General features: G+C 40.7%; 2 protein-coding genes across 4 annotated transcripts in view; one reads left to right on the top strand and one right to left on the bottom strand.

Annotated features, from left to right (window-relative positions):
* The window catches only part of LOC135103115 (fibroblast growth factor receptor-like 1), a 49965-nt gene extending 23516 nt beyond the window's left edge, over nt 1-26449 (top strand). Inside the window, exons 1-8 of one of the 2 annotated variants that reach the window (XM_064009147.1) lie at nt 10821-10952; nt 14786-14945; nt 18431-18603; nt 20939-21101; nt 21562-21683; nt 21966-22106; nt 23053-23155; nt 25146-26449. In XM_064009147.1, coding sequence (XP_063865217.1) covers nt 14822-14945; nt 18431-18603; nt 20939-21101; nt 21562-21683; nt 21966-22106; nt 23053-23155; nt 25146-25633 — 1314 coding nt within the window. In that variant the 5' untranslated portion in view covers nt 10821-10952; nt 14786-14821 and the 3' untranslated portion in view covers nt 25634-26449. Of the gene's footprint in view, nt 1-10820; nt 10953-14785; nt 14946-18430; nt 18604-20938; nt 21102-21561; nt 21684-21965; nt 22107-23052; nt 23156-25145 lie in introns of those variants that run through there. The other variant, XM_064009146.1, reaches the window with a different exon arrangement.
* LOC135103116 (uncharacterized) lies at nt 4757-10660 on the bottom strand. 2 transcript variants are annotated; one of them, XM_064009150.1, is made up of 4 exons: nt 9844-10660; nt 5943-6294; nt 5525-5642; nt 4757-5266 (listed from the first exon to the last, which is right to left on the bottom strand). In XM_064009150.1, the coding sequence occupies exons 2-4, from the start codon at nt 6270-6272 to the stop codon at nt 5226-5228; spliced, it is 489 nt and encodes a 162-aa protein (XP_063865220.1). In that variant the 5' UTR covers nt 6273-6294; nt 9844-10660; the 3' UTR covers nt 4757-5225. The 2 variants fall into 2 exon arrangements, with proteins under 2 accessions (XP_063865220.1, XP_063865218.1); XM_064009148.1 differs by lacking the exon at nt 5525-5642 and having other exon boundaries at nt 4763-5266.
* Nucleotides 26450-27500: the final 1051 nt, after the last annotated feature.

The following is a 27500-nucleotide window of genomic DNA, read 5'->3' on the forward strand; positions in this document are numbered from 1 at the left end:
CATTTCCTGAAGAGAACGAGGAGGAGGAGGAGTAGGAGGAGGAGAAAGAGGAGGAGGAAGGAGAAGAAAAAAAAGAGGAGGAGGAGGAGGAGGAGGAGGAAGAAGAAGAAGAAAAAAAAAGAAGAAGCAAAATGAGGAGGAGGAGGAGGAGGAGGTAGAAAAGGATTAGAGATAAAAAAAGGAGTTGTTCATTGTAAGTTTGGAGTAGAAAAAAAATAGGAATGAAGAGGGGGTCTGCGTATATTGACCTCAAAAGTTCCTCGGAGTCTTAAGTCATCATAACACCGATCACTTTCCCGTAGTTTCCTTTTCAACGTTCACTGTAATGTGCCGAGTTGCCTTTCAGAACGATATGATTACTTTTCCCTTCACACTTCTCTCTCTCTCTCTCTCTCTCTCTCTCTCCTCTCTCTCTCTCTTCTCTCTCTCTCTCTCTCTCTCCTCTCTCTCTCTCTCTCTCTCTTTCTCTTACTGTCTCCTCGTGTTCCTCATATTAGATAAATAAATGAGAAAGACACACTCGTAGTACTTCAAGCGAGACAAAGAAACCTGCTTACAAAGAGCTACATGAGTTACAATGGATTTTTCATCTGCACGCCCACTCTGCCTCACGCATTCACCTCTCCCTCTGTATCCCCAACACTCCCTCCCACATACCCGCACCCTACCCCTAACTCCCATTCCCTCAGCCTCCCTCACACTCTCATACCCTTCCCTCCCTTCTTCCCTCTCTCATTCCCCCACTCACCTTCCCCTCCCAGTGTCCTTCCTCCTTACTACTCTCTCCTCCCCTCACTGCCACCCTTATACTCTCCCAGCCTCCCACCTTACTTCCCTCCTTCCCTCTCTACCTCCCTCACACCCTCCTAACCTCCCTTCATCCTTACTGCCCCTCCTCCGTGCCTATCCTGTCCCCCTCACCTACCTCCCTCAAGTCGTGCTCGCCCCCTGGATACTCTCTCCGTGCCTCCCTCAGCCGCTGCTCTGCGGGTCTCGCGTGGCGCTAAAGAAAACAAGTTCCTTGCAAACAAACTTTAGATGCTCTCGTCCTCACCGTCGCCTGTAACATTCCCCCATTCCATCAGCTCCCCCTCCTCTTCCTTCTCCCGCCGGAACCCCGTGATGCGCTCCAAAAAGCCACCCCTGTGCCTGCATTCTCCCTGGAGACGCCTAGACACCTGCACTCTAAAACTTTCCCCGTTATACGAGCATATTCGTGTATGGGGTGGTGGAGGAGATGGGGATGTGTTCCTCAGCTTCCTTCAGCCCCACACACTATCCCCACCAAAGCCTCCCTCAGCTTCACAATCTACTCCCCTTCCTCATACTCTACTCCCCATCCTCAGCCCCCTCTGCCTCAGCCTCACACTCCCCCCGCGAGGCCAAACTCTCGATGTATCTCTTTATAAGGATGGAAAACTTGTTGTTCGTAACTTGTCACAACTTGGCGCGTCACATCTACAAAGTTTTGCTCGAGTCTAATGAGAGGTTTCTTCATTCACGCTCTTATCTTTTTCACACTCGTTCCGGCGCTTTGATTAAAAATATACACGGCGCGTTCATTTTACTTCATGTTTTTCCACTCTCAGTAAATGAACGGAGTGACGCGTATGTTCTTAAACCAACACACTTTTAACCTTACCTAACACTTACCACCATATTCTGAAACACTTCCGCGCCGCAACTCCACTACTCACAAAAGGCTCTATTTGAAGTCATATGAGATTTTAAGGATATTTTTATGGTTCTAGTGACAGATCAATAAGATTTTTACATTATAAACTGTGGGCTTCAAAAATAGTCGTAGTGAGAGAGCAGAGCATTTTAGAACACGAGCCTTAGTCAGTCCCGCAGGAGGTAATAACACAGCAAGTCGTTATAGTGATCCGTGTGAAGCTTGTGGGGGTCGAGGCGGGCTTCGTGTGTGGGCGGGACACGGGCGGGGCGGGGCAGGGCGGGACTCGGGCAGGTGAGTGATGGGCCCGCCTAGCAGCAGAGTGAGGGGCTGGCGTGTCTGGGGGCGGTGCAGCAGGCTACCCACCAATACGGCAACCAGGATGTGCAAGGTGGCGTGAGAGGAGATGTTTCTCTCTCCTCCCGCCATCCTTCATGCCACACAAAACCAAAGTTAGTCGTGCTGACTAACCTTTCTTAGTAAAACCCATGGGGTCTAGAACGAGTGGCAGCATTAGTCACAGTGACTAACATAATGTTAGTCAATTCGTGACTAACTGAGCACTCAACCTGAGTATGGTCTTACTCAAATATATCTGACTAATGCCTTCGTACTGTTCACTGCTTCTACTAACCACATTAGTAAAGTGGATCATAGGTTAGTCAATTAAATGACTAATTAGTTAGTCTTTCTTAGACAGATGATGAATCATTAGTACCTTTAATACTAGCAGCTAGCTACTGCTGTCTCAAGGTTAGGGAAAGAATAGGTAATAAATTCAATATATTCATATACAATTAAATGTTCCCTCCATTTCATTGCATTACAAAAAATAAATAAAAATAAAAAAAACACTATAATTTTTATCATCTATAGTATAATATGCTTTTCACTTGAACATTTAACAGAAAGCTCCCCTCAAAACTGTAATGATATATAAAACAGATGTAAAAAATAAACTCCATTAGTAACACTTCATCCTAGCATGAGAAAAAAAAAAAGCAACACAAAAACAACCTGTTTTGACAAGCCATTAAGTAAATAATACACATTTGTGAGTATTAATCACTAAAACTTGCAATGTGGAAAAGAAAGTAAGCATCTCTTAAGATATGAATATTAAACCTTCCTCCCATTCATAAACTAAAGGAAAAAATATGTAAGTAAAGTTAACATAAATTAAATGTAAGGAGTTACAGACCCTGTAAAGAATAATTAATTAGTCCACTGCTAATCATTATATCACAGTACTTTTAAGAAACTTAGGGAAACAACCAGTGCAAAAATAGACATTTAACCTTATTTGTACAAGCTTTTAACCCAGATCATATCCATATGTCACCATTAATCCTTTAAAGCCACACAAAAAAAGAAAATGAGTATTTCTAAGGGATATACTAACTAAACAAATCTACAGAAATGCTCAGAACAGTAATAAAGAAGGTTCACGTATCACTTGCAATAACATAGAGAAATAAAAAAATAAAAAGGTAAAAAATGCATAAAAAAATAAAAATATATGCATCATATGGTACATGAAGAATACTTCCCAATTTGGAGAGAGAGAGAGAGAGAGAGAGAGAGAGAGAGAGAGAGAGAGAGAGAGAGAGAGAGAGAGAGAGAGAGAGAGAGAGAGAGAGAGAGAGAGAGAGAGAGAGAGAGAGAGAGAGAGAGAGAGAGAGAGAGAGAGGCATTATGTGTGGAGTTGAATATATTTGGAAGCAGATTTATGCATTTTTGTAGCTCAATTCTGTCTTTACTTCATTGAGTTTTACAAGTAGAGATCTTGTTTTTGAAGTGTTACCTTTGTCATACTTAATACCTAAGAGATGGGATGTTGTGAAACGGAGGAAATGTTCACAATTTTTTTGGGTGTTCAATATTAAACACAAAGCCCTGCTACCAATGAGACTACAGCCATAGAAATACATGTTGGTTCAGCTACAGGTGCACCATCAAATACACACTAGACTGCCCTGTTCTTAGTTCTTGTTCTGGTACCTTAAGGAAGAAATAATAGTGTAAACATTAATAACATTTTGACATTAAAATAAAATTTATATGTAGATGTATATCTTAAGGTGATAATATATTCAGAAATTTCAATATATACACACCACTCTAAAATCAAAGGTACTGAAATTTAACCTTAGTAAAAATGGAGTCTTTCCTTTCTCCAAGCAGGTGAAGTAACCCCAATATAACTAAGCAAGCATCTGGTGCAAATAAATAAATATATAAATAAATATGATAATAAGTAAATCAAATAAACAAAAGAAAATTAACTGTGTAAGGAAAAAGTGAAGATATGGTCACATCCAATAGGACAGTACACTAATTTGAGTACCAATCTTTTAAAAGTCTCCTGTAATTATTGCTTTATCACATAAGAATTAACAAAAATAAAGCTCCTCGATGGTTCTACTAATTATATGAATGACAAGCATTTTGATTGAATGCTCAGAACGACCAGTATACTAATGATTTTTGTCCTTTGTGTCACAGCAGCAAATCTTTTGTACGAGTATGCGGTTATGTTTTTTACTTGAGACACTATTTGGGTAATATCATAATGCAATAATGCTTTGTCTAGCAAGTCCTCCTAAGAATACGATGAGTACTGATTGAAAAAAAAAAAAAAAAAAAAAAAGAAACAAAAGAAAACCCCAGCCAAACCTACATGCCCCGACATAACGCACTGATGTTCCGAACTCCCGATTCTTCTCATCATATCCACCAAAACAGTGTGAGAAGTCCTGAACTTCATCACAACCATGGAAGAAACCTTTATCAGACTGTTTGCACTTGCGCTAGTGCCGGCAAAGGTGACAACAAGAATTCTATCTCCACACGAATTAGTGACCTGTCTTATAGGACTGCAAGGGAAGAGGATGCAGCTAACATTTCTAAAAAGATTGATAATATTTACATTTTAAATTTCAAATTGAACAGCCTATTGGGTTTATTTACACTAGAAATAATGTCTTTCCTTATGAGAGAAGAGAGAGAGAGAGAGAGAGAGAGAGAGGAGAGAGAGAGAGAGAGAGAGAGAGAGAGAGAGAGAGAGAGAGAGAGAGAGAGAGAGAGAGAGAGAGAGAGAGAGAGATGCTTTACACCTATTAAAATCTTTAACATCACTTATGCTGCAAACAATTATTTAGCCATAGCACTCAGCCAAAAATTTGATAGAAGAGCAGGAATTTAAAAATTAAATTAGTACCTTTATAGAAATTGGTGCAAGCATTACAGTTAGATAGGTCATGCTTAATACAATGTTTGGTTTTTGCATGCAGCATAGTTTCATGAATACTAGGCTTATAAAAGTGAAAGATGCATTGCTAATGATGAAAAGATACGTATATTAAATTGCTACCAGCTACTGAAATGAACAAATTGAACTAGACATTACTCGCATTGACTTTCATCGTGGTCATAGAGTTCAAGTAAGGTTTCCATATACAGAGGAACTGCTTTTCTTTTTTTGAGAATGGCAATTATTGGGAGCCTATATTTCTCCAGCCCTTTCAAAACTGCTACTCTTGGGTCTGGTTCATCCGCTTGTGGTTCTAATCTCAGGAACTCCTTGATTATCTGTAAAGATATAAGCATCAAATAATTATAAGTGAAGGTTACAGAGATGAGCATCTGCAATAACTGTACTTAGTTATGAGTGCTTATCTCCCGTCACTGAGGCCTTTGAGCCTGAGAGGGAGAATGGAAGTACCGGTAGTTAAATATCAATTACCTACTATAAAATATAAATAGCTATATACATTATAGCCCTACAAATAAAGTTGACAATTAGTGACAATATGTAGCAAAATCCATAAAGTGTACATATATACACACTTAGGCCATCAAAAGTCTGAATCCACGGGTACAAGTTCAGGATTTCTGCTACAAGAATGTACCCGTTGATTATATTTTTGCGTCTCTCAGAGAGTGTCAACTGCATGAGGCGTTCAGCCTGAGGAAAATCATTAAAGTAAAATTAGTTTTCATAAGTTGACTGTCCCGCCAGCCTCCCTCTCTCCCTCATATATATATATATATATATATATATATATATATATATATATATATATATATATATATATATATATATATATATATATATATATATATATTTTTTTTTTTTTTTTTTTTCAGTGGCTATCTACCAGTACCATTGAAATTGCTTACATAAGAGCAGCTATTTTTAAACAACACCAGTAAAGAAGTCTCAGAAATATAAAAAAGATAAATCAAGCATACAAATATCACATACCTTATCTAACTCGGGATCTTTCTTCATCCAATGTAGAGCAAGCCACTGTCTATGTCTCTCTAATGACTCATCATCTTCTGAATGGGGCCTTGGTGGAAGGTAAGCCTTTACTCCATACATCAGTGGACACGTAGTCTCTTTTGGCGCTATGCAAGGGATCTTCTTTTTCCTTGACGTCACCTCAGACACTGAGGAATCCTGCCTCTTTCTTGAATTCTGAAACTTGCGCTGGATGCGCAATTTCCATTGCAGCTGCAATTCATGCTCCTCGAGATCACTGTTTCTCAGGATGGCAGGAAATGATGTCAAAACAGCATTTGCCATATTCATATACTGTTCTGATGTTGGATAGCTGAAATATGATAATGATAATAATAATAACAATAATAATAATAATAATAATAATAATAATAATAATAATAATAATAATAACATATTATTAATAATAATGGCACAATACCTTGATATGTAATAATGATGATAACAATAATAATGATAATATCAATCTACCTAACTATATAGATGGCTTAACTCCTTTTATTATATTATTATTATTATCATTATTATTATTATTATTATTATTATTCTTAACTATCACCTAATTGTGCTTTTGTCCCAGTGAAATTGGCAGATAGTGGGTACACTATCTGAATAGTACACTCAAAGGTGGTTTCACACCTATCAGTGCTGTATTAGTATTGGATAGGTTTAGTGTCCGTGATATCCATATTGCTTTCGTGACGTCTATGCACACATATCCTTTCAGACGTGGAGTTGGCTATGATTGTCATAATTCTTGATTAAGAGCAAGATGCTTGCTTAACAAAAAATAAAGAAAAGAAAAGTGGGTACATGAAACATGGAAGAAAAAGAGAAACTGAAGGAGATTTTGCTATTCTGTACGAGGAATTAAATAATGATGAAACAAAAATTTTCCAGTACTTAAGAATGTCCAAAAACTGTTTGATGACATTGCTCAGTGATGTGTGGTGTGGTGTGGTATGGTGTGGTGTGTTATGATGTGGTGTGGTGTGATGTGGTGTGTTGTGGTAAGTATAATGTACAATGTGATTAATTACATCAATTAAAAAGAGTATTTATCACCATTTCAATTTCTTCTATTTTATTTCAAACACTTGTCCGACATCCGTGAAAATTTTTAAAATACCAGTGACGACAATATTCCATTTCACGGAACGCGGACGTAACAATCACTTCAGTCAAAACACGGTACTTCGCCGGACGTGTGTAAATGCTTCCGCTGAATTCCAAAATGATGAATTTTTTTTTTACTGACACTGGAGCACTGAACAGCACGGAACGAATACAGCACTGATGTGTGTGAAGCGACCTTAACCCATATCCCTCTGGAGGCATATTCCCGAAGTCTGGTAATGTTTCGGCCTATTTACTCTTGTAGCGGTTAGGTTAGGTTAGATTAAGTTACGTATAGGTAATTTTGTGTGAGAATCTCAATGAGACTATTTTAGAGAGAATCCTACAGTTAGTTTTGGAGCTACAGCCTAGTGTCCATACAGGCTGGCAGACAGCTCCTTCCAGACTTCAGGAATATGCATTCTGGCCCTTCACAAGAACTGACATCAGATCCCGGTATGAACACAGGCGGTGCATCAAATGTTCTTTTGTCCCTCTTCTCATTGCCTTCCCATTATATATGTATATATATATATATATATATATATATATATATATATATATATATATATATATATATATATATATATAACACTCAACATCCCTACATGGAACAAAACTTACCAAAACACACTCAAAATACACTCAAAACATCCAAAACACAACCAAAACACATCACAACACCCCAAAATACCCACTACACTCACCTAAACACAACCAAATATTGAATATTCACTCAAAACACCCCATAACATCTAAAAACATCCAAATAACCCACCCCAACCACGCTAAATTTATCCAAAACACACTCAAAGCACCCCAATATACCTAAAACTCATCCAAACACACTCAAAAGATTTACAACACCCAAAATACACAACACCCCAAAACTCATCAAACACACCCAAAACACATCAAAACATCCAAAACACACTTAAAGCACCACTCAACACCACAAACACGCCACAAACACACCCTTAAAGACCCAAAGCTACTTGCACACAATCAAATACACCTCAAAAGACCCGACACACACACCCAAACTCACCGAAACACTTAAAACAGAAAATAAACCCAAAACAAACTCACTACACCTCAATATACATCCAAACACACCCATAACACACAAAAACATCCAACAATATACTCAAAACACCCCACAGACTCAAACCACTTACAATATAACTAAAAACATCCTAAACCACATTTAAATCACCCAAAATTCACCCAAAACACAATGATAACAGCAAATATACACCCAAAACACACCTAAACACCACCAAAACACACTCTAAACACCCCACAACATTCCTACATACATCCTAAACACGTAAAACACCCAAAACACACAAAATATTACAGAGAACTGCAGCGCAGCAAGGGAAACTAAGCTAAATATTGTTTACCTGTTTTGCCTCCTCCTCCATTTCTTTTTATTTCTTCCTTCTCCTCTTTCATTTCTCTTATTTTCTTCCTTCTACTACAACTATCTACACGCCTGACTTAAGAAACAGCTGGAAACACTTGGAAAACACTGGAAATTACGGTAAATATTGAGGAGACACTGGAGCAGACCGAGTCCCGAATCCTTGATGACGTCACAGGCGAGGTGCCGGCGCCCCGCTGCCATACGTACGTAACGTATTTCATTTTGAAATTGACCCATAGAAAAAATGAAGCTAGGCTCGAATGCATTATATATTCTGACTTGACAATTACTTAAATTAATATTCACAATATCAAAACACCTCCAGTCTCAGTAGTTATAAAGAAATATTATGTGAAATATGGAAAAAGTGTTGGAAATTTTGACACCATTAAAAACACTGAAAAGTCCACCTATTCCACTTTACACTGGTAAAAAAACATTTTAAAAAATCTGAACTATTTTTTAAAATAATGCACACTTAGTTACAAGCTACAATAAAAAAATAAAGAAGCTAAAAAATGACAAAATCGCCACATTCAACGGGACAATAAGTCTATTCAAATTCCACATACTTAACTCAACAGGAACGCAACATACTTTAAAAATCATAAACGATTTTTTGAAGCAATAAAATCTTCATTAAAGCCTCAAATAAAAAAGCCAAAAACCAGGCTGGGTAAATTTCGCCGTACAAACTGCCCCTTATTTACATAAAAAACAACACCAAATTCAGCACATTTACTTAACTGAAGCAAGAAAAACACTTCAAAAGCAACGAAATATTTTTAGAAACCATAAAATCTTACTATACAAGCCAAATAAATTAATTCAGAAAAATAAAAAAAAATATTGGAACCAACAAGCCGGAACAGGTGCCAGTTCATCATGGCGGCCCTCGGCGGCCCTCGGCAGCGACCTCAGTGGGGGAGCCGGCGGCCATGTTGCCTTATTTATTCCTATATAACACCAAAACAAGGCAATGACGGATATATCTGACCAGCGGATATGAAGGCTAGACATGTGGATCCATCTTGTGATATGTTAGGCTTACAATAAGTGAGAGACGAGGCAAATAATGGCTAATAACACAGCTGACAGCTTGTTTACATATTGACGAACATTAAATATTTGAATAAATTTCCAACTCTTTCCAGACTCAGACGTAAACAAAACCTAAATATAAGTAATTAACCCCTAAAAAAACTAAATAACGAGTAATGAATCCTAAATAAACGAATACAAGACACTACAGGGAGGATTAGGGTGTTGTGAAGGCAGTAAGGCTGACTGAGGAGAGACTGGCCCCGCTGGACTCACCTTACGTACTCGTGCCTCTCTGGTGATGCTTGACGGTGCTTGGTGCAGGAAGAAGGTGTCGGAAAGACGGAAACACTGGTTAATAGAGCGTGTAGGGCAAGATTGACTAGTGCTGACCAAAACACTGCAGCCAGCCAGCCGCTCGCCGTGGTAACTCCCCAGCGCCACCTGTCACTGATCCAACACCCACCCACACACACACACACACACGCACACACACACAAAAGTTGACATGCTATCAAATAATATGTCAAATAATATAAATATCCTCACTTCCTGACCCTCCTTTCCCCACTCCATCCCCGATAAGTGATTATGAACGCAATCTTCACTCAGTGCGGCACCGTGTCACCGCAGCAAACACGAACCAGGGCAGAATAGGCTCAACTGAAATGCTCCTACTCTCTCTCTCTCTCTCTCTCTCTCTCTCTCTCTCTCTCCTCACGACTGTTTTTCAAAGCTATAAAGATGATTATCAGGGTTTTCAATGGTGTTTCTCCTGTTATTAATGTAGAAATGTTGTTAATCTGTCACTAAAACCGTAAAAATACCCTTGAAGACCTGTGCAACTACTGACAGAGAGAGAGAGAGAGAGAGAGAGAGAGAGATAACTAGCAATAACACTCACACACACATACACACACCAGTGCATTTATAAACCTTCAAATTTCCCGCACTTTTTCAATGCTTAGGAAGGAGGGAGCGCGAGAGGTAAGACGAGATATCCTACAAAGCCTAACATTTTCCCAAATATTACAGGACGGAGGGCAGATTTTCCTTCATGTTTTACTGACGTTCTACAAAAAATAAATAACTAAATTACCATCGAACAAAGAAACAAGGGACAAAACATAAATAAACAATAGAAAAAATATTAAAACAGAAGAAAAACAACCACCAAAGAAATAAACTAACAGGAATGTTACGTACAGATGTGTGTGTGTGTGTGTGTGTGTGTGTAGGGAAGGACAGTAGAGGCATCGTAGCGTCTCATCTCATCCTACCTTATCCCTGTCCCCTCACACACCTGTTCCCTGATGTCGTGGTTGCCTCATTCCCCTCGATCTCCTTCAGCCACCACTGCTCAAGTGTAAGCCAGCCATCGCAAGGTCAGTGACAGATCCTCACGTCCTCACGTCCCACCACTACCACCATCACCATTACCACCACGCTTCTCCTCCAACGATGTTACACCAAAAACATCAACGTGGTCGCGAATTTTTAAATACGTTTGTTGGATTGACGTAAAATATCAGGTGATGATTTTAGGCTTATACTGGCTTATGATAGATAAAGTAACACATATATAGAAGATACAGAGTAGGATACTACCAGTTAATCCTCCAATTTTCGATTATTCTTTTCAACCTTGCTTTTTGGCCAGTGTCCCTCTTACATAACGGAATAAATAAATAAATAAACTAACCTACGAGTATAGCATCAAGGATCAAGGGAATTTCGCAGATGCATGAGGAACTAATACAGAGTTTTCATACACACTATATGCCTATCAATAAGACGCACATACGTAACAGCGAGTATCAATATTGACAAAAAAGGAACAGGGGCAATGGTGACTCACAAGCAACACTCACAAGTAATAAGCAAAGACAAAGGCGCAGATGGTGGTGCTTCAGGTGAAGGGCAAGTCTGACCGCTCCTGACGTGTTATCTGGTCACAGTTTGGCTCAAAGACACAACCCTGGTCACAGATGTTTTATACAGTAAGTAAACAGCGGTCATAAAGTAATATATTGAACTCAAGACTACACATGAGCGGTAATGAGCCTAACTGCCTCTAATTGGTGGACAGAGTTTAGCGCCTTTGTGTGTTTTACAACACACAAATGGCCTCACACTAATGATTTAACACTTTTTTCGGTTTTATTATAGTTTAAGCCATTACACACTACGTGGTAATAACCTACCTCATTTTGTTCTTCTCACTATTCACATAATTTCTAATGATTACACTACTTGTCGGAAATTAATAATAACGCCGTGGGCCGTGGGTAGAGATTGGGGACATTGGCTTAAACTATAAATTTACCCTTTTTTCTTATTTATTTATCCACTTTACATCTTTATATCTATTACTTTATTATCTTTATATCTACACTGAGACGTCTTGATGTGTTTTACTATACGAAGGACTCTCCTGAACTAGACGAGGTCATACTTTCATGTATAATTTGGAAATCAGCTATTTTTTTCTATTAAGACACACGCAATTAAACGCTGATTTCTGGACGTGTCACTTGCGATCATACCACGTACTCTAGTGGCCTTGCAATGCGCGGCTGCTTAACGGGATGCATGTTCTCTACTTATGATACAAGTTATTTCCGAAACGTGTCATTTTTTTTTTCCCTACGTCCACTCAGAGGTCAAGTATACGCAGCTCACTGGCCCTTCCTTCCGCCTCCATCTTTCACTTCGTCCTCCAAAACCGTGGGGAGGGTACAGTGTCGCCCCACACACTCGCCACTCACTTTTCCTGCCTTTCTTACACTCTCGGGCGCCAGCAAGGCCTAGTACCTTTATATCTCGTATATACATGTCTTCCTCTCTCCTTTCTCTCCTTGATCTTCTGTTTTGCTTCCATTCTCCCCTTCCATCTTTTTGCTTTTGCCCTTTCCTTCGTTTTTTTTTTCTCTTCATCTTCTCTTCTCGTTTTTTTCATCTAGTTTACCACTGATATGGCTTCACTTTTCTCTCCTTCCTTTTTTTTAGTCTTCTTGATCTCCTTCCTCCTTTTTTCCCCTTTTCTCCTCCTTTATTCCTGTCATCTAGTTTCACACCAAATTTGCTGTCTTTCCCTTTCCTTTCTTCATTCGTCTTATTTTTTCCTTTATTCCTCTGGTCCAGTTTCACTGATTTTTCATCCTTTCCTCTCCCTTCCCTTCTTCACCTTCTCTTCTCTATGTTCCTTGATTGTTTTCCCCGCATCAAAGCCAAATGATTCTTGTGACTGATGAAGCTGTGATCGACTCTCCTTTCACCGACGCTTTCACTGTCCCCAAGTCGTACCCTTCTTTAAGTCGTGAGGATTTTTGTTTCATTCCTTACCCACTTCGTCCTTCCCAGCGATCTTATTCTTCGCTGGCACCTCATTTTTCATCCCTCGCGTCCCGATCCCCTCGAAATCCCCTTCATATCTTCTACCCGCACGCCTTAATGGTTGCACGTCACTTTCCCGCCACCACTTCATTACCGAGCCTCGACAAGTGACTGGTGGAGGGGAACGAGGCTCCTTTATGAGAGTCACCCACAGTCAGTCTCCCGGTCATTAGCGCAGCGGGGCGGCTCGGGGCGGGAACAGCTTGAGTTATCACCCAATGCGGCAGAGTCATCCGCGTCACTCCTGCACTGACAAGAGAATTACCCTTGTGTGGTTTGTTTGCGAGACCCTCAGACCTCACAGCCAGCCTCCGTCATCGCCTCCTGCATCAAAGACGGACTGACTCACTAATGATTTCCGCGGGTGTCACAAAGAGGAGTACTGTGCCGAATGCTTCTCTTGTTATCTTTTATCGCTTCAGTAGATGGGATTTTGATAAGGATGCATGCTCAGTGATGTTCGCGTAGCGGTGCTTTGTCCTACAGGCTATGACATGAAAGGGCAGTGACTCTTCTGTAATTTCCATCAGGACCACGGGAAGTCTATACAAACTAAATTAAGATGTCCAGAAGGTGGCGAGGCGAGGCGGTGTTGAGCGGCGCGGAACGGGAGCGGGGCGGGGCGGGGCTGAACCAAAGCCTGGGGGCAGGGAAGGAAGGCAGCAGTACCGCCAGGCATCGTCTCCCTCACCCCTCTGGCCTCTGTTTACCTGCTCGTAATTTAGGGCACTTTAATCACTGTCCGCCCAGCCAACAATGGGCCTGCCAGCAGCGGTGGCTGCGTCCGACAAAGTTATATCTTCCCTCTATCATCCTCACGCACCACTGAGTGGGGGCACACACACACACACACACACACACACACACACACACACACACTCCTACACACACAGCTAAATGAAAGAGAATTTATCGGGACGTTCCACACGGCGGCCTTAGAGACAGCCGGGTTGAAGTGGGCGGGAGGAAGCCGGCGGGCTGGAGGTGCCCGCGGGCCGTGTTCACGCTCCCTGCACACTACGCCAATTTCACGCACTTTTCCTAATTACCAGCCGTGTTGTCTGTGATCCCTGCCTGCGAGAGAGTGTTTGATATGCTCAAATACAGAAAATTACACCGTTTTCATGGCTAACTTGAGCAGTACAGAAACGAAATGAGAGAGAGAGAGAGAGAGAGAGAGAGAGAGAGAGAGAGAGAGAGAGAGAGAGAGAGAGAGAGAGAGAGAGAGAGAGAGAGAGAGAGAAACATGAGCGCCACTTCAGCTTGAGACATGATGACAGCACGCAGCGGGGTGATTCAGAGTGACAGCAAGACAAAACAGTGCCTGTCTCAGCTGCCGCGGGAATGGCCATGAGAGCTGCCACGAATACAAAGGAGATAACCACTGTGTGCCTCACCACTCTTTAAAGAACAACAATCCACTGACCTTCATTATCTCTGCATCTGTAGCCTTTAACCCAACTTACATCGTAAAATAAAAAAAAAACAATTTAACTATTCATACATATCACTGTTTAACTCTTCAGCTCTTCCAAGAATCCAGTACACCTTGATTTTTTGTCTTGTCCGAGGTTTCTTAGCCTTTAACTAACTTCCTAAACACGTAAAATAAAGAAACCGCCACTTAACTATCCATATTCATCACTGTTCAACTCTTCAGCACCTCCAAGCATCCAATGCACGTTAATTTTTGTCTTGTAAGGAGGGGAAATAACCAAACTTCCTTAACACAAAGAAACATCCTCGTAACTATCCATGTATACCACTGTTTAACTCTTCAGGTCTTCCAAGCATCCACTACACGTTAATCTTTGTCTTGCAGGGGGAGGAGGTGATACCGGAAGAGGGCTGGGAACGCATGAAGCTGCAGGGCAAGATACTCAAGATCCGAGAGGTGACACTCGGCGACCAGGGAGTGTACGTGTGCTCGGCGGTCAACGGATTTGGCAAGGAGATCTTCACCATCACTCTTACTGTTACTGGTGAGTGAGGGAGAATTTCAGAGAGGGAGAGAGGGGTGGTGGGGGATGTGTGTGTCTGTGTGTGTGTGTGTGTGTGTGTGTGTGTGTGTGTGTGTGTGTGTGTGTGTGTGTGTGTGTGTGTGTGTGTGTGTGTGTGTGTGTGTGTGTGTGTGTGTGTGTGGTGTTGTATGGTTGTTTTAAGTAGTATTTTTCTTTTTTTCTGTTTTTTTTTCTGCTCTTTTGTCTTGTCTTGTCTTGTCTTGCCTTGTCTTGACTTGACTCGAGTCGACTCGACTCCTTTTCTCTTCTCTTCTCTTCTTTTATCTTCTCTCCTCTCCTCTCCTCTCCTTTCCTCTCCTTTCCTCTCCTCTTGTCTTCTCTTCTCTTCTCTTCTCTTCTCTTCTCTTCTCTCCTCTCCTCTCCTCTCCTCTCCTCTCCTCTCCTCTCCTCTTCTCTTCTCTTCTCTTCTCTTCTCTTCTCTTCTCTTCTCTTCTCTCTCTCTCTCTCTCTCTCTCTCTCTCTCTCTCTCTCTCTCTCTCTCTCTCTCTCTCTCTCTCTCTCTCTCTCTCTCCTCCATAATGGGACAAATACAGGTAAGAGAAGCACCTTCCGTTATCAGCCAGGTGTGCTTTCATCTCTTTTTCTCACCTTCAGCTGTCAGGTGGTCGATCCTCTGTCCAGGTATAAACATCTTTGGTGTTGTTTCACTATTTCTTTGTGGTCTCATCTTTTCCTTCGGCCCATTGTTGGCGCCTCCAGCTTTGTTCCTCAAGCCGTGTGTGCCGCGCTTCACACGTATCGGGGACGGGAGCTGCTTTCATCTGCTTTCTTCTTTCCCTCCTCTCGTTATTCTTTTCCATCTTACCGTAGTGACTTTTTTCTTCATCATCTCGCCAGCCGCGTAGTACCGGATTTTCATATGTTTTTTTCTTTGTTCATTTTTTCTCTCTTTGATAATCTACATGGAGCCCGTCATAGTGAGGCGATGGCTCGGTGAATAATGTGTTTCTTTGATGAATGAACAGACTTGAGTTTGATGTAAATGAAGTATTTTACCAAGCAAATCTATCTATCTATCTATCTATATACCAGGCCGGCAATCCCAGACGGGTTGATCCAGACAAAGTACCGCACACTCATACACACATCATTCACACTCTTAGCCCTGTCGGCCCCTGGTGGAGAAGGATAGTCACGTGGACAGCCTTTCGCAACTCTACGCTAAAATAATACGAAGTTTCACTAAGCCTGACATGGTGCACTGCCAGTAATGTTCATTATGGATAACTAAAACCTCTCTCACCACTCGCATAAGTTTGTTTGGTTCGTTAAGTATATATATATCAGGCCGTCAATCCCAAATTAGACACGGGATTGCCCAGACAAGACACCACATACTCGTACACACATCATTCACACTCTGAGCCCCGTCGGTGGAGAGAGATAGTCTCCTAAAACCAATAATGAGAAAAAAGCGTTGTTTCTCGTCCTTCAGTAAAAAAAGAAAAAAGAAAAAAGAAAGAAATAAAGAAAGAAAAATAAAACTAGATCAAATACAAGTGAGGAAAAGTTTTTGTTAAAAATAAAGTTTAGTCTACATATTAAAAAAGATTTATTCGTAAGTTGAAATTTAAGAGAACTCTAATATTTTATCATCACTTGCTTGGATGATGAAAATATATGCGCTGCTGATATGAGTTTATGCTTCCTAAAGCGAGAATATATGAGTATGTAAGCACATGAAATATGATTCTATTCCGTGCTTCCGTCAAGCATCGCGGGGTCGCTGGCTCAGGCCGCGGGCTTTCCACTCGAGCATAGAGCCATCCACGTCAATCTGTCTTTCATCAGCATTGCCGCGCGGCTCACTCGACGCAGCCAGTCTGGGGCGCCAGGGAGCAAGGCAGGACAAATAGAGAAGAGTTGTAACAAGGAAAATAACGTGAGCAGGAATAGGAAAAGACGAACGACTCTCAGTATGGAACAGGAAACGAAAGTAGTAAAGGACAAATAGAGGAAGGGGAGGAATTATAAGAAGGACAATAACTCGATTAGGAAGAGGAAAAGAACAACGACTCAGTGTAGGACAGGGAACAGAGAACAAGGAAAACAAGAAAACAATCTGAGAATTAGATCAGAAGAAAAAGATGATAAAGAAAGAGAAGAAAACAAAACAAAAAACACGATAACAAACACACGAACAAGAATGGGAAGAAAAACAAGGATGAGGAGAAAAACAACCATATCCCCATAAGCAAAATCAGGAGTGAGGGAGAAGGAAGAGAGAATGGATAGAAGGGGAAAGGGAAGGAGGAGATAGGAGAGGCAATATGTGCCGGGGGTCCCTCATTTACATAATTCATTAAGTCCAGTACCTTCTCGCGACGCTGCCTTGATATTAAGAAAAAGCAGATTGTAAAGGAACCCGCAAGAGAGAGAGAGAGAGAGAGAGAGAGAGAGAGAGAGAGAGAGAGAGAGAGAGAGAGAGAGAGAGAGAGAGAGAGAGAGAGAGAGAGAGAGAGAGAGAGAGACTTGTATTTCTGGTTTATGGAAAGAGAAAATTAAGAAAAACACGTTGAGAAAGGAAAAAAAGTACTCTCTCTCTCTCTCTCTCTCTCTCTCTCTCTCTCTCTCTCTCTCTCTCTCTCTCTCTCTCTCTCTCTTCTCCATTCACTTTACCCAACTTTTAACTCTTCTCTCCTCTCCTTTCTTATATTTTTACATTTTTATTTTCTCCCTTGTCTATTTCTCCTTCACTCGCTGCTCTCCTCATCCATTTTCATCTCCACATAGATCCTTCTCCCTCCAGCATTTCCTTCACTTTCTTCCTCATACATTTTCTCCCTCATCCATATTCTGCACCCACAAGCTTCTTCACTCACTCTTACTCGCTCCATTTCTTGAAACCTCTCTCTCTCTCTCTCTCTCTCTCTCTCTCTCTCTCTCTCTCTCTCTCTCTCTCTCTCTCTCTCTCTCTCTCTCTCTCTCTCTCTCTCTCTCTCTCTCTCTCTCTCTCTCTCTCTCTCTCTCTCTCTCTCTCTCTCTCTCTCTCTCTCTCTCTCTCTCTCTCTCTCTCTCTCTCTCTCTCTCTCTCTCTTTCTTTCTTTCTTTCTCTCTCTCTCTCTCTCTCTCTCTCTCTCTCTCTCTCTCTCTCTCTCTCTCTCTCTCTCTCTCTCTCTCTCTCTCTCTCTCTCTCTTTCTGAAACTTTTCCCTGTATATAAAATGAAGGTTCTTTTCACCATAGAAAAGAAAAATCTGTTAGTTTCGTATCCCTTTACACTCTCAATACAAGAAAACATATCTGTTAAGTCGATCATGGAGAACTAAATCCCCATTAATCTGCATCTACAATAACTTGCTTCCTTAAACTTTCATTGTAGAGAAAACGAAGGATTACTTCTCTATATATAAGTCCCCCCTTACAATCCAAAAGAAAGCTTAGTAAGTCAATACCATAGAAAACTAAACCTTCACCCGCATAATACAAGAATCTCCTTCCTTGCAGACCCGCTCTCCAGCTCCTCGTCAGCGGCTGGTCCTTTCCCCGGCGGCCTTCCCCCGGAGTTCACGCAGTTGCTCCCTCCAGTGCCGGGCAAGATCGACAAGCCAGTGGGTCATAACGTGAAGCTGAAGTGCCAAGTTAGCGGAGAGCCCGAACCTTCCATCACCTGGTTCAAGGTAAGATTGGGTATTAAGTGTAGAGAGAGAGAGAGAGAGAGAGAGAGAGAGAGAGAGAGAGAGAGAGAGAGAGAGAGAGAGAGAGAGATATTGGTGATACAACAACAGGTTTATATGCAGCTGTGTTGAGAGAGAGAGAGAGAGAGAGAGAGAGAGAGAGAGAGAGAGAGAGAGAGAGAGAGAGAGAGAGAGAGAGAGTGAGAGAGAGAGAGAATGTTCCGTGATAAAGAGAGATTTAATCGTTAATTGAATTGCCGCACCATGAAAATTGTACACCGACTATGAGGAATGGCGGAGTGGTTTATGTGTTTATTTGGTAATTATGCCCATTAAGGGAGCAAGAATGATGGGCTGGCCGGAGCGAGTGAAAGAAGTCGATCCCGTGAGTGGCTGACCCGCAGGGGGTGGCGAGGCGGGAGTAAGTTACGGTGTTGTATAGAAGCATAAAGTTCCTGCGCTCACACAACCCCGAGCGTCCAGCTGCCGGGAATAGATACACTGCCTGTGACTTGTGTGGGACGCTTCCAGGAAAGAGTGGGTGGTGGTGGTGATAGTGGTGGTGGTGGTGGTGGTCAATAAAGAGACATTTTTATTGTTTTTTTTTTTTTTTTTGTTAGTGCTTGAGCAAGAATTGTTGAACTTATGATGAGGGTGGCCACTTTTCTTATCTGATGGCAATGTTGTGTCTGTTTTTATTGTTGCTGATGCTGTTGGTGATGATACTACCATTACTAGTACTACTACTACAACACCACCACCAACAACAACACTTTCCACCTTCATGGAGAGCGACTCAAGAAGGAAAAGGTTCAGACATCGTAACTTACAACTCGCTCACCCACGTACACACACACACACACACACACACACACACACACACACACACACACACACACACACACACACACACACACACACACACACACATCACCTGGCAGTAATTTTGTGTAGATGAACTATAAACTTTGCGCTCGAAAAATAATTGCATGCTTCAATAGAATAACGAGAGAGAGAGAGAGAGAGAGAGAGAGAGAGAGAGAGAGAGAGAGAGAGAGAGAGAGAGAGAGAGAGACGAGTAGCAGTAGTAATATCACCAGCAAAAGCCGTGGCTATTCGGTCCAGTATGAATACAAATGGCTGGATTAAGGAAGAAATATACTCCTCGCTGTTATTGCTGCCCCTCCCCAGCCCTCCGAATGGGAGACCTGCTTGCTCATCCTTCCTCCTTCCCCTCGCCGCTCACCCTCCTTCCCTCTCTCCCTCTCCCTCTCCCATATCATCCACCTCCCTCCCTTCTTCACTAGTTTTTTTTTTTTTTTCTGTCCTCATCTCCTTCCTTCCCTTCTAAGTTTCATCTTTCTTTGAGTTGCTGCGGTTACTCCTCTTCTCTTCTTCCGTTTTCTCTTTCTCCTCCTCCTTTGACCATTCACATCCCTTCCTCACCGCTAGTGGTTGTGAGAGTCACTGATTTCCCTTCTTTTTTTTTTTTTTCGCGTAATCTTCCACCCCTCTATTAAATTACCAGCAAGGAACTACCACTACGGGGTGTGTGTGTGTGTGTGTGTGTGTGTGTGTGTGTGTGTGATATTAGTCGTCTTAGAGATGCTCGTTTTTGTAGCTTTTTGGTTATTTGTTTTATATTATTCACATCTAGAACACACAGTCTCATCAGAACACGTGGTTAGATTCAATTCCTAAATGCTTTGATATCCTTACTAGCATTTCTTACAGCTCTTGAATATTTTCGTATAATTTCTTGTTTCTGATAAGAGTAAGACAGAAGAGAGACTGGTATAAGACTAAGAAAACTGAGATATCTTGGAGCAACCACGATTTGGGCTTGTCTTTCACAACATTTACCCGAGAACTTAATGTTAAATTGGTTCATAAACATTCGCTGAGCTTAAAATGGGAGTGGAGGAGCGGAGGGGAGTGCAGCAGAAGTTTGGCGCCCAACCCTGGAGATCGTTGTGAGATATGAAGTTAATAGCCGTGGAAATGTGCGGGAACCATAAGACGTGAACTTTACCCTTCTTGTCACCGCATGAGAGGTAAATGTTATCTTCAATTATAAACTCACGGCGATCACGAGGCTGCCGCTTGAGTGAGCAATTATTACGACGGTGGGAGGTCGGGAAAACCTGCCGCCCTCCCTTCCATTCCATTTGCCTCCCTCCCCACTAGTTCATTTCCCTTCCCTTCCTTTCCCTTCCCCACCACCGCATCGAAGCACAATAGAATGCATTCACCATTCTGATGTCTGCTTCTGTTATTTTGTGATGTGAAAGCACAACTATCGGTTTGCCTCGGCCATTACACTAACTCTTTCCCCCAGGATGGAATGGAGCTGCGGGAGGGGCCGCTGGGGGGAGAGTCGCGCCTCACCCGCCACTACCTCCACCTTATGGACTTGAGGCCGCAGGACGCCGGCACTTACACCTGCGCCGCCGCTAACCCCCTGGGCGCCGCGGCAGCCAACTGGACGCTGCGAGTTATAGGTGAGGAGCGGGAGGTTCTAAAGGAGGGAATAAATTTCTTGGTGCCGAAACACTGGAGGTCATAAGTTATGGCGTAGCTCTTATGTGAGATAATGGAAAGACAGTACCGCTTACAGAAACTTTTATTTACATGAATTATTTTTAATCTAGATACAGGATTTATAAATTGGCAAACCGAAACTTGGAATATGGTTTGTATGTTCATTTAATTTTTATTTTCTATTTTGTTATTTATTTGATTATTTATTTATTTATCTACATTGTTATTTTCTAATTGTATTTTTAAATATGTATTTATTTATTTATTATTGCACTCACACATACAACATTCCCATTTTTAGCCCTGTTGGCCCCCATGGAAAGGGACAGTGAGTAAAATGGATTAAAGGCATGTCTAGAATTTCAGTAAACTTTAAGTGATACAAAGGAGATTAGTAATGGGTCTATTCACCTTCCACAGACCAAGCCCGTCCAAGAGAGCCAGAGTTCAACCCTCAGGACCCCGCCAACACCACAGTGCCAGTGGGAAAGTCCGCCACCCTGCAGTGTAGTGGAAACTCCGAGGTAGTGCCCCACATCAAGGTGAGTGCCTCTGCCTTGACTTTTCCTTACTTTATCAGAGTGCCAGCATTCATCTGTGTACTTTTCTCTTTATCTGTCTCTTACTTTCGTCCCATTCACTATTAATTTCATGAGAATTCAGCAGAAATATCCTAAATACACTGCAATGCATGTGTCAGAAATATTTGGATTTCTTTCTGAGTTACCTCTATGTATAAACCTTCAAGAATACCTTACATTACATTTTTCACGTAAGCCTTGCCACTTTCATAGTAATGGTAACAACATAATGCTTCTTGGCAGTGGCTGCGTCGCCTGGAGGATGGCTCCCATGAGGCGGAGCACATCCCAGACAATGAGACCCTGAAGTGGAAGGGCCACCGCTATGTGGTGCTGCAGGCCACCCAGGTGCTCACACCGGGGGATGGTTCCTTCTACACTAAGGTACTGCCACACCCAGTGCTGGAGTGGCCTGACATTACTGTTTTATATTTATTACTGGTTTGTTTTCTTATACATTTTTTTTATTTGTGTGTGATGCTTGTTTACTGTTTTGTATTTATATGTCTATGAAGTTCATTCTTATCAGTAATTTTTCATCAGGATGCTTCCATATGATGCAAAATAATGTCTAAAAAAATTAGGTATATCCTGAATACATAATGCTGCTAACAATTAACTATCTTCCTGTGGTAATAAGTATATATTTACCTTATTTTAAAGAGAAAAGACCTTAAGGCCACATTACCATATAGAAAATTAAAGGAAAATCTATGCAAATGCTTGTTATCCATCCCTATTATGCACAGCTACTCTTCGTTATTCCATAGACATCCTTGCATGCAATACTCTCTTCATATTGTTCTTTCATCATCATCATGTTCTCTTCAGTCTTATAACTGTCACATCATACCCAGTCATCTTCACTAATAATGCTTCATTTTCATTTTTCTTTGTGTCCAAATCTTATTTACACTACTCCATCTGCCAGCTCTTGTCCAACACCATTTTCCCTTTGCACCTCCTTTTATTTCAACTGATCCATACATGTTATTCTACATGATGATCCGGTAGGTTTGTGGCTTTGATTATTTTCTTAGAGGAGTGTATGTACATGTTAGGAAATGTGAATTGAGTGATTACAGCTTCATTCTGAGAGATCATGTGTGGGATGTGAACTGCTAAGATGGCAGGTACAGCAGAAGTGCCACAGAAATCTTTGTTATGAGGTAGTTATGTGTTCCTGTGATACTGTAGTTATCTGGACCCTTTTGAGTTATGGTGTGAGGTATCTCATCCTGCACAAAGCTTGCATCTTCCAGGTTTATTAGAGATTATAAACTTCTATGATGATGTGAATACTGATCAATGTTTAATCTTTTTTTTTCAGTTGGTGATACCTCATGTAACAGAACAGAACAGTGGTGTCTATGTGTGCACTGCCACCAACAACTTTGGGTTGGCTTACAGACAAGCACAGCTATCTGTTTATGGTAAGTGTGATGCCCATCCAGTGAAATATAAGGTACCTGGAATACTGACTTTTTAATACATTTGTGTATCTTTATGTATTATATATAGCAATGACTCCCAGTTATGTAATAGATATTATGAATAATGTTTGATTCATCTTGCTTTGTTATATGTACTGTATGTATGTATTTATTTTGAGTAAAGAAGATATACAAAGCTGCATTGGATGCTGTGAGAGTGAGGAAAGGACTCCATAAAAGATGGAGGAAAATCAGAGTTGGAATATTTACCTGACAAAGAGCAGTGTAGGTATGAAGAAAGGTATAGGAGGTTGAGAAGTATGGAGTGTGCAAGAGTAGAATTTCCAGTGATAAACTGTTCGCAATTTCTGATCCTCGTGTAAATGTCTTGCCCTCATATATGTATCTAGCATACTCATCCTGACTATGCTCTGTTCACCATGACAGATGAGTCTTCAGCAGTGACGGAACAGGGGGTGCAAAAACAGGGGGGCACTCGGGGGGGCACAGGTAAATATGGGGGTCACCATAGTATTTCATGTGTGTGTGTATATATATATATATATATATATATATATATATATATATATATATATATATATATATATATATATATATATATATATATATATATATATATATATATATATATATATATATATATATATATATATATATATATATATATATATATATATATATATATATATATATATATATATATATATATATATATATATATATATATATAAAACATGAGGTGTATGAAGACAGAAAAAGTAATTTGGCTAACATCCACATATCCCTAACCATTCCCCTTGCCGTCTCATTTACCAATATATATGTAAGCTATAACTGACTTCCTTCCTCTCTCTGTCCAGGTCATACAGTTACTTACCATTACATTCAGTATTTCTGGTTCATTATCTAGACCAAAGTCTAACTGTGGTACCATTTCTATTTACCTGCTCACCTAGGACCTTTATATGGCCATTCATATGTAACAAGACAATAACCCGTTCTTGCCTGTTTTCTGCTATTACCCTCCCTGTAAAGAGCCATGACTTAGGAAGATGTAAAACTGTAGCTATACTTTAAAGAAAAAAAAAGTAAAAGACTTAATGGTCTAATACACACACACACACACACACACACACACACACACACACACACACACACACACACACACACACACACACACACACAGATGTCAACAGACTATTCACAGAACACCCTCATTTTGGTATGTTGTATACTTATTTATCACTCACAAACCCATATTCTTGTCAAAGTGTGAAGAACATAATTATATTCTTGTCCCAGACACACCCAAAATCCCACCTAACCAGGTCCAGTACCCACACATGTGCATGGGATCAACTGTTCATTATAGCCATGATGGTAAATTAGGAGCTTCTAACTTATTGATCATTAGTAGTATATAACCATTATACCAAACAATGTCATATATTGATGACCATATAGGAACTACAGTATAAGAAAGATAATCAACAAAGATCACATTTACAATCCTGGTGCTGCTGTTGTGCTCATGCATGGCAGACTTGATCTCATGCATATATTGGTCAGACAAAATATAAATGTTTGGACTATAGTTTCAACTTCGGATTATAATTAAACAACAACCATGCTATGTGTACATTAATCTTAAATTAAATAGGTATTAGTGAAATGTCTGTTACACCATTATGCTTTAATAGACCCATTCATGAGTATGAACTTTTAACACTACTTACTATTTTTTTTTATCTGTATGTTATCAATTAATCTAGTTATTCAAAGGGGAGACACATTCCTTAAACTGGGGGCACCCAGGGTGGGGACACATCCCTGAAATGGGGGGGACACTTGCCCCCCTGCAGTTCTGCCACTGGTCTTCAGGCAGCAACACATTGATCCTTATGTAAATGTTTTGCCCTCGTGCATGTGTCTAGTATACTCACCCTGACTGTCTTCTTTACCATGACAGATGAGTCTGCAGGCAGCAACACATTGATCTTGGTGGTTGGCCTGGTGTGTGTGGTGGCATTAATAGCAGTGATCATTGTTGTGGTGATGGTGCGCAAGGTTCAGACCACCAAACCACCACCTCCACCAAGCTCCAATGAAGGTGCACTGCTACCCCCACAGCCAATAAACCAGGCCAAGGTGCAGCCACCCCCATCCCATCACCCACGTTACGTCCCAGGAATTCACAACACACAGCAGCAGCAGCAGCAGCAGGCACCACACGGCCACTCAGTGGGTCCTGAGGGGCCTCTGCTCCAGTATGCTGGTGGAGTGGTGCACCTGCCCCCACAGTCATCAATGACAGGAAATGGTCAAGGAGCTCAGCCTATTATTGTGTATCAAGACCCAGCTACTGCAGCTTCTGTGTACATTGCACAGCGGCCCCCGACACAAGCGGCCACAGCAAGCAGACCTGAGTATCAGTACCAGCATCTGGACGTTATATGATCACGGGGAAAGGTAGTGTAGTGGGTACAGTGTTTGCTGTGATTGTGATGGATGGATGCCACTGACAATTTGAACTTGATGTACTAATTCAGTGTCATGTGAACTCTCAGTGTCTATGAAGTGGAACAGAAAATTTATATGTTTTGAAAATGCATATATGTATGTATGTATGTATTATTATATGAAATTTAGTATTAGACATTGACTTTCTCAGCAAGAATCTGTGATAAAGATGAAAATTACAAACATGAATTTTTACGTTTTCACCATCAGTCCATAAAGCAGTACATGTGCCGTGTGTGTGAAGACATCATGGAAATGTGACCGATGCTGTACAGTGTAAGTAGACAAAAATCTCTAGTCGATCATAATTCATTAAGTTAGTGTACTTGAAGGATGATTTCTGAAATGTTTGTTCACATCTATAGTTTATAATCAATTTTCAGAAAAAAAGATGTGCTTTTTAAGAATTCAATTTTTATTTCATGTTGTATGAATTGCAGTGTCAAGAGTTATCAAGTCCATAAATATTTTTTACATATGTATAGGTAGTTACTTATTAAGGGAAATACTGAAGCAAAATATAAGATAACAGATACTTCATAGTTCATTAGATTATCTTTATTGAGGCATATGAAGTCTAGTCATACACAACATTGTCAATGGTTTTGAAATCTCTACACTTGTGTACAGTAAACAATAGTCATAGAATTTACATGTATTTACTCATTCCATGTTGGAAAGTACCCATTATTTTTCTTATACAGAGAATTAAATTCCTTTCTATGAAGCAAAATTAAAGAATGAATAATCAAATGATGTGTCTTGTGTGTGTGCCAAAGGAATCAGTAATGTTTACCTTGTAGTTATTTCTATCAATTCAAGGTGGTAACATTCCATGACTGAGACACAGTGGTAATGTACAGCACATGAATATGCCCATATAAAAGTTGGTGTTTGGAGAGATGTACAGTATGAATATAATGGATGTGTTCAGGTCTGTAACAAACACTACACAAACTTTTATAGAATCGCCCATGGTGTTGGAAGCAGCTCAGCATCTTCACTGCTGCTGGATTCCTGCCAGCAGATTTTGTCTTTGGTTTTTACATTGAATTTCTATTTATATGCAAGCTCTTTTGTTAATGTGTCTCTTTAGAACGAAACTACTTCAAAGGGAAAGGTTTCATCTATGACAGCACTTGAGCTACATGGGAGGATCCAATGCCTTCTTGTTGATCTATATGCAGTCCATCAGGTTCTACCCACACAAGGCAGTACACACTGACATGCTTGATAACTTAATTCAGACAGGAGAGTAATGCACATGGCCATACTAAGCTGAAAATGGATTTTCACAACAGACTCTTTCATATATTTTTACCATCTATGTCCTTGATGGTGAAAGAGTTATGTATATATTTCATCATATGTAATGGACTCTGTATAGATATTAGCAGCAATAGTTCAGTTTTTATCAACACTTTTCCCATGAAGACAGTTTTTATGATGTTTGCTCAATGTTTGTCTAACAGGCACAAGTGAAGTGCTGTGACCAAGAGGAATGGAACCATCACCTTTGTCCACCTATGTACCTGAACCTTTCAACATTATGACTTTACAATAAGAAAAAAAATGGGGGAAAAAAAGCTATGATTCTCATCCTTGCAGAGAGAGCTCTTAGTGTATACCATATAGTGCCTCCTGCTTAGGATGTGAAGATGTCACATTCATTCAGTTCTGAGTGTCCTCTACCATTTTTTTGAAAGCCTTTATTTTATGAAGGAGAGAGCCATTGCTGTCAAGTTATTGCTGTAGATATTTCTCCTTTCATAAGGTCCATATTTATAAATGCTTTGGGGTTCTA

The sequence above is a fragment of the Scylla paramamosain genome, chromosome 8, assembly GCF_035594125.1.
Source record: "Scylla paramamosain isolate STU-SP2022 chromosome 8, ASM3559412v1, whole genome shotgun sequence".
Taxonomy (NCBI): domain Eukaryota; kingdom Metazoa; phylum Arthropoda; class Malacostraca; order Decapoda; family Portunidae; genus Scylla; species Scylla paramamosain.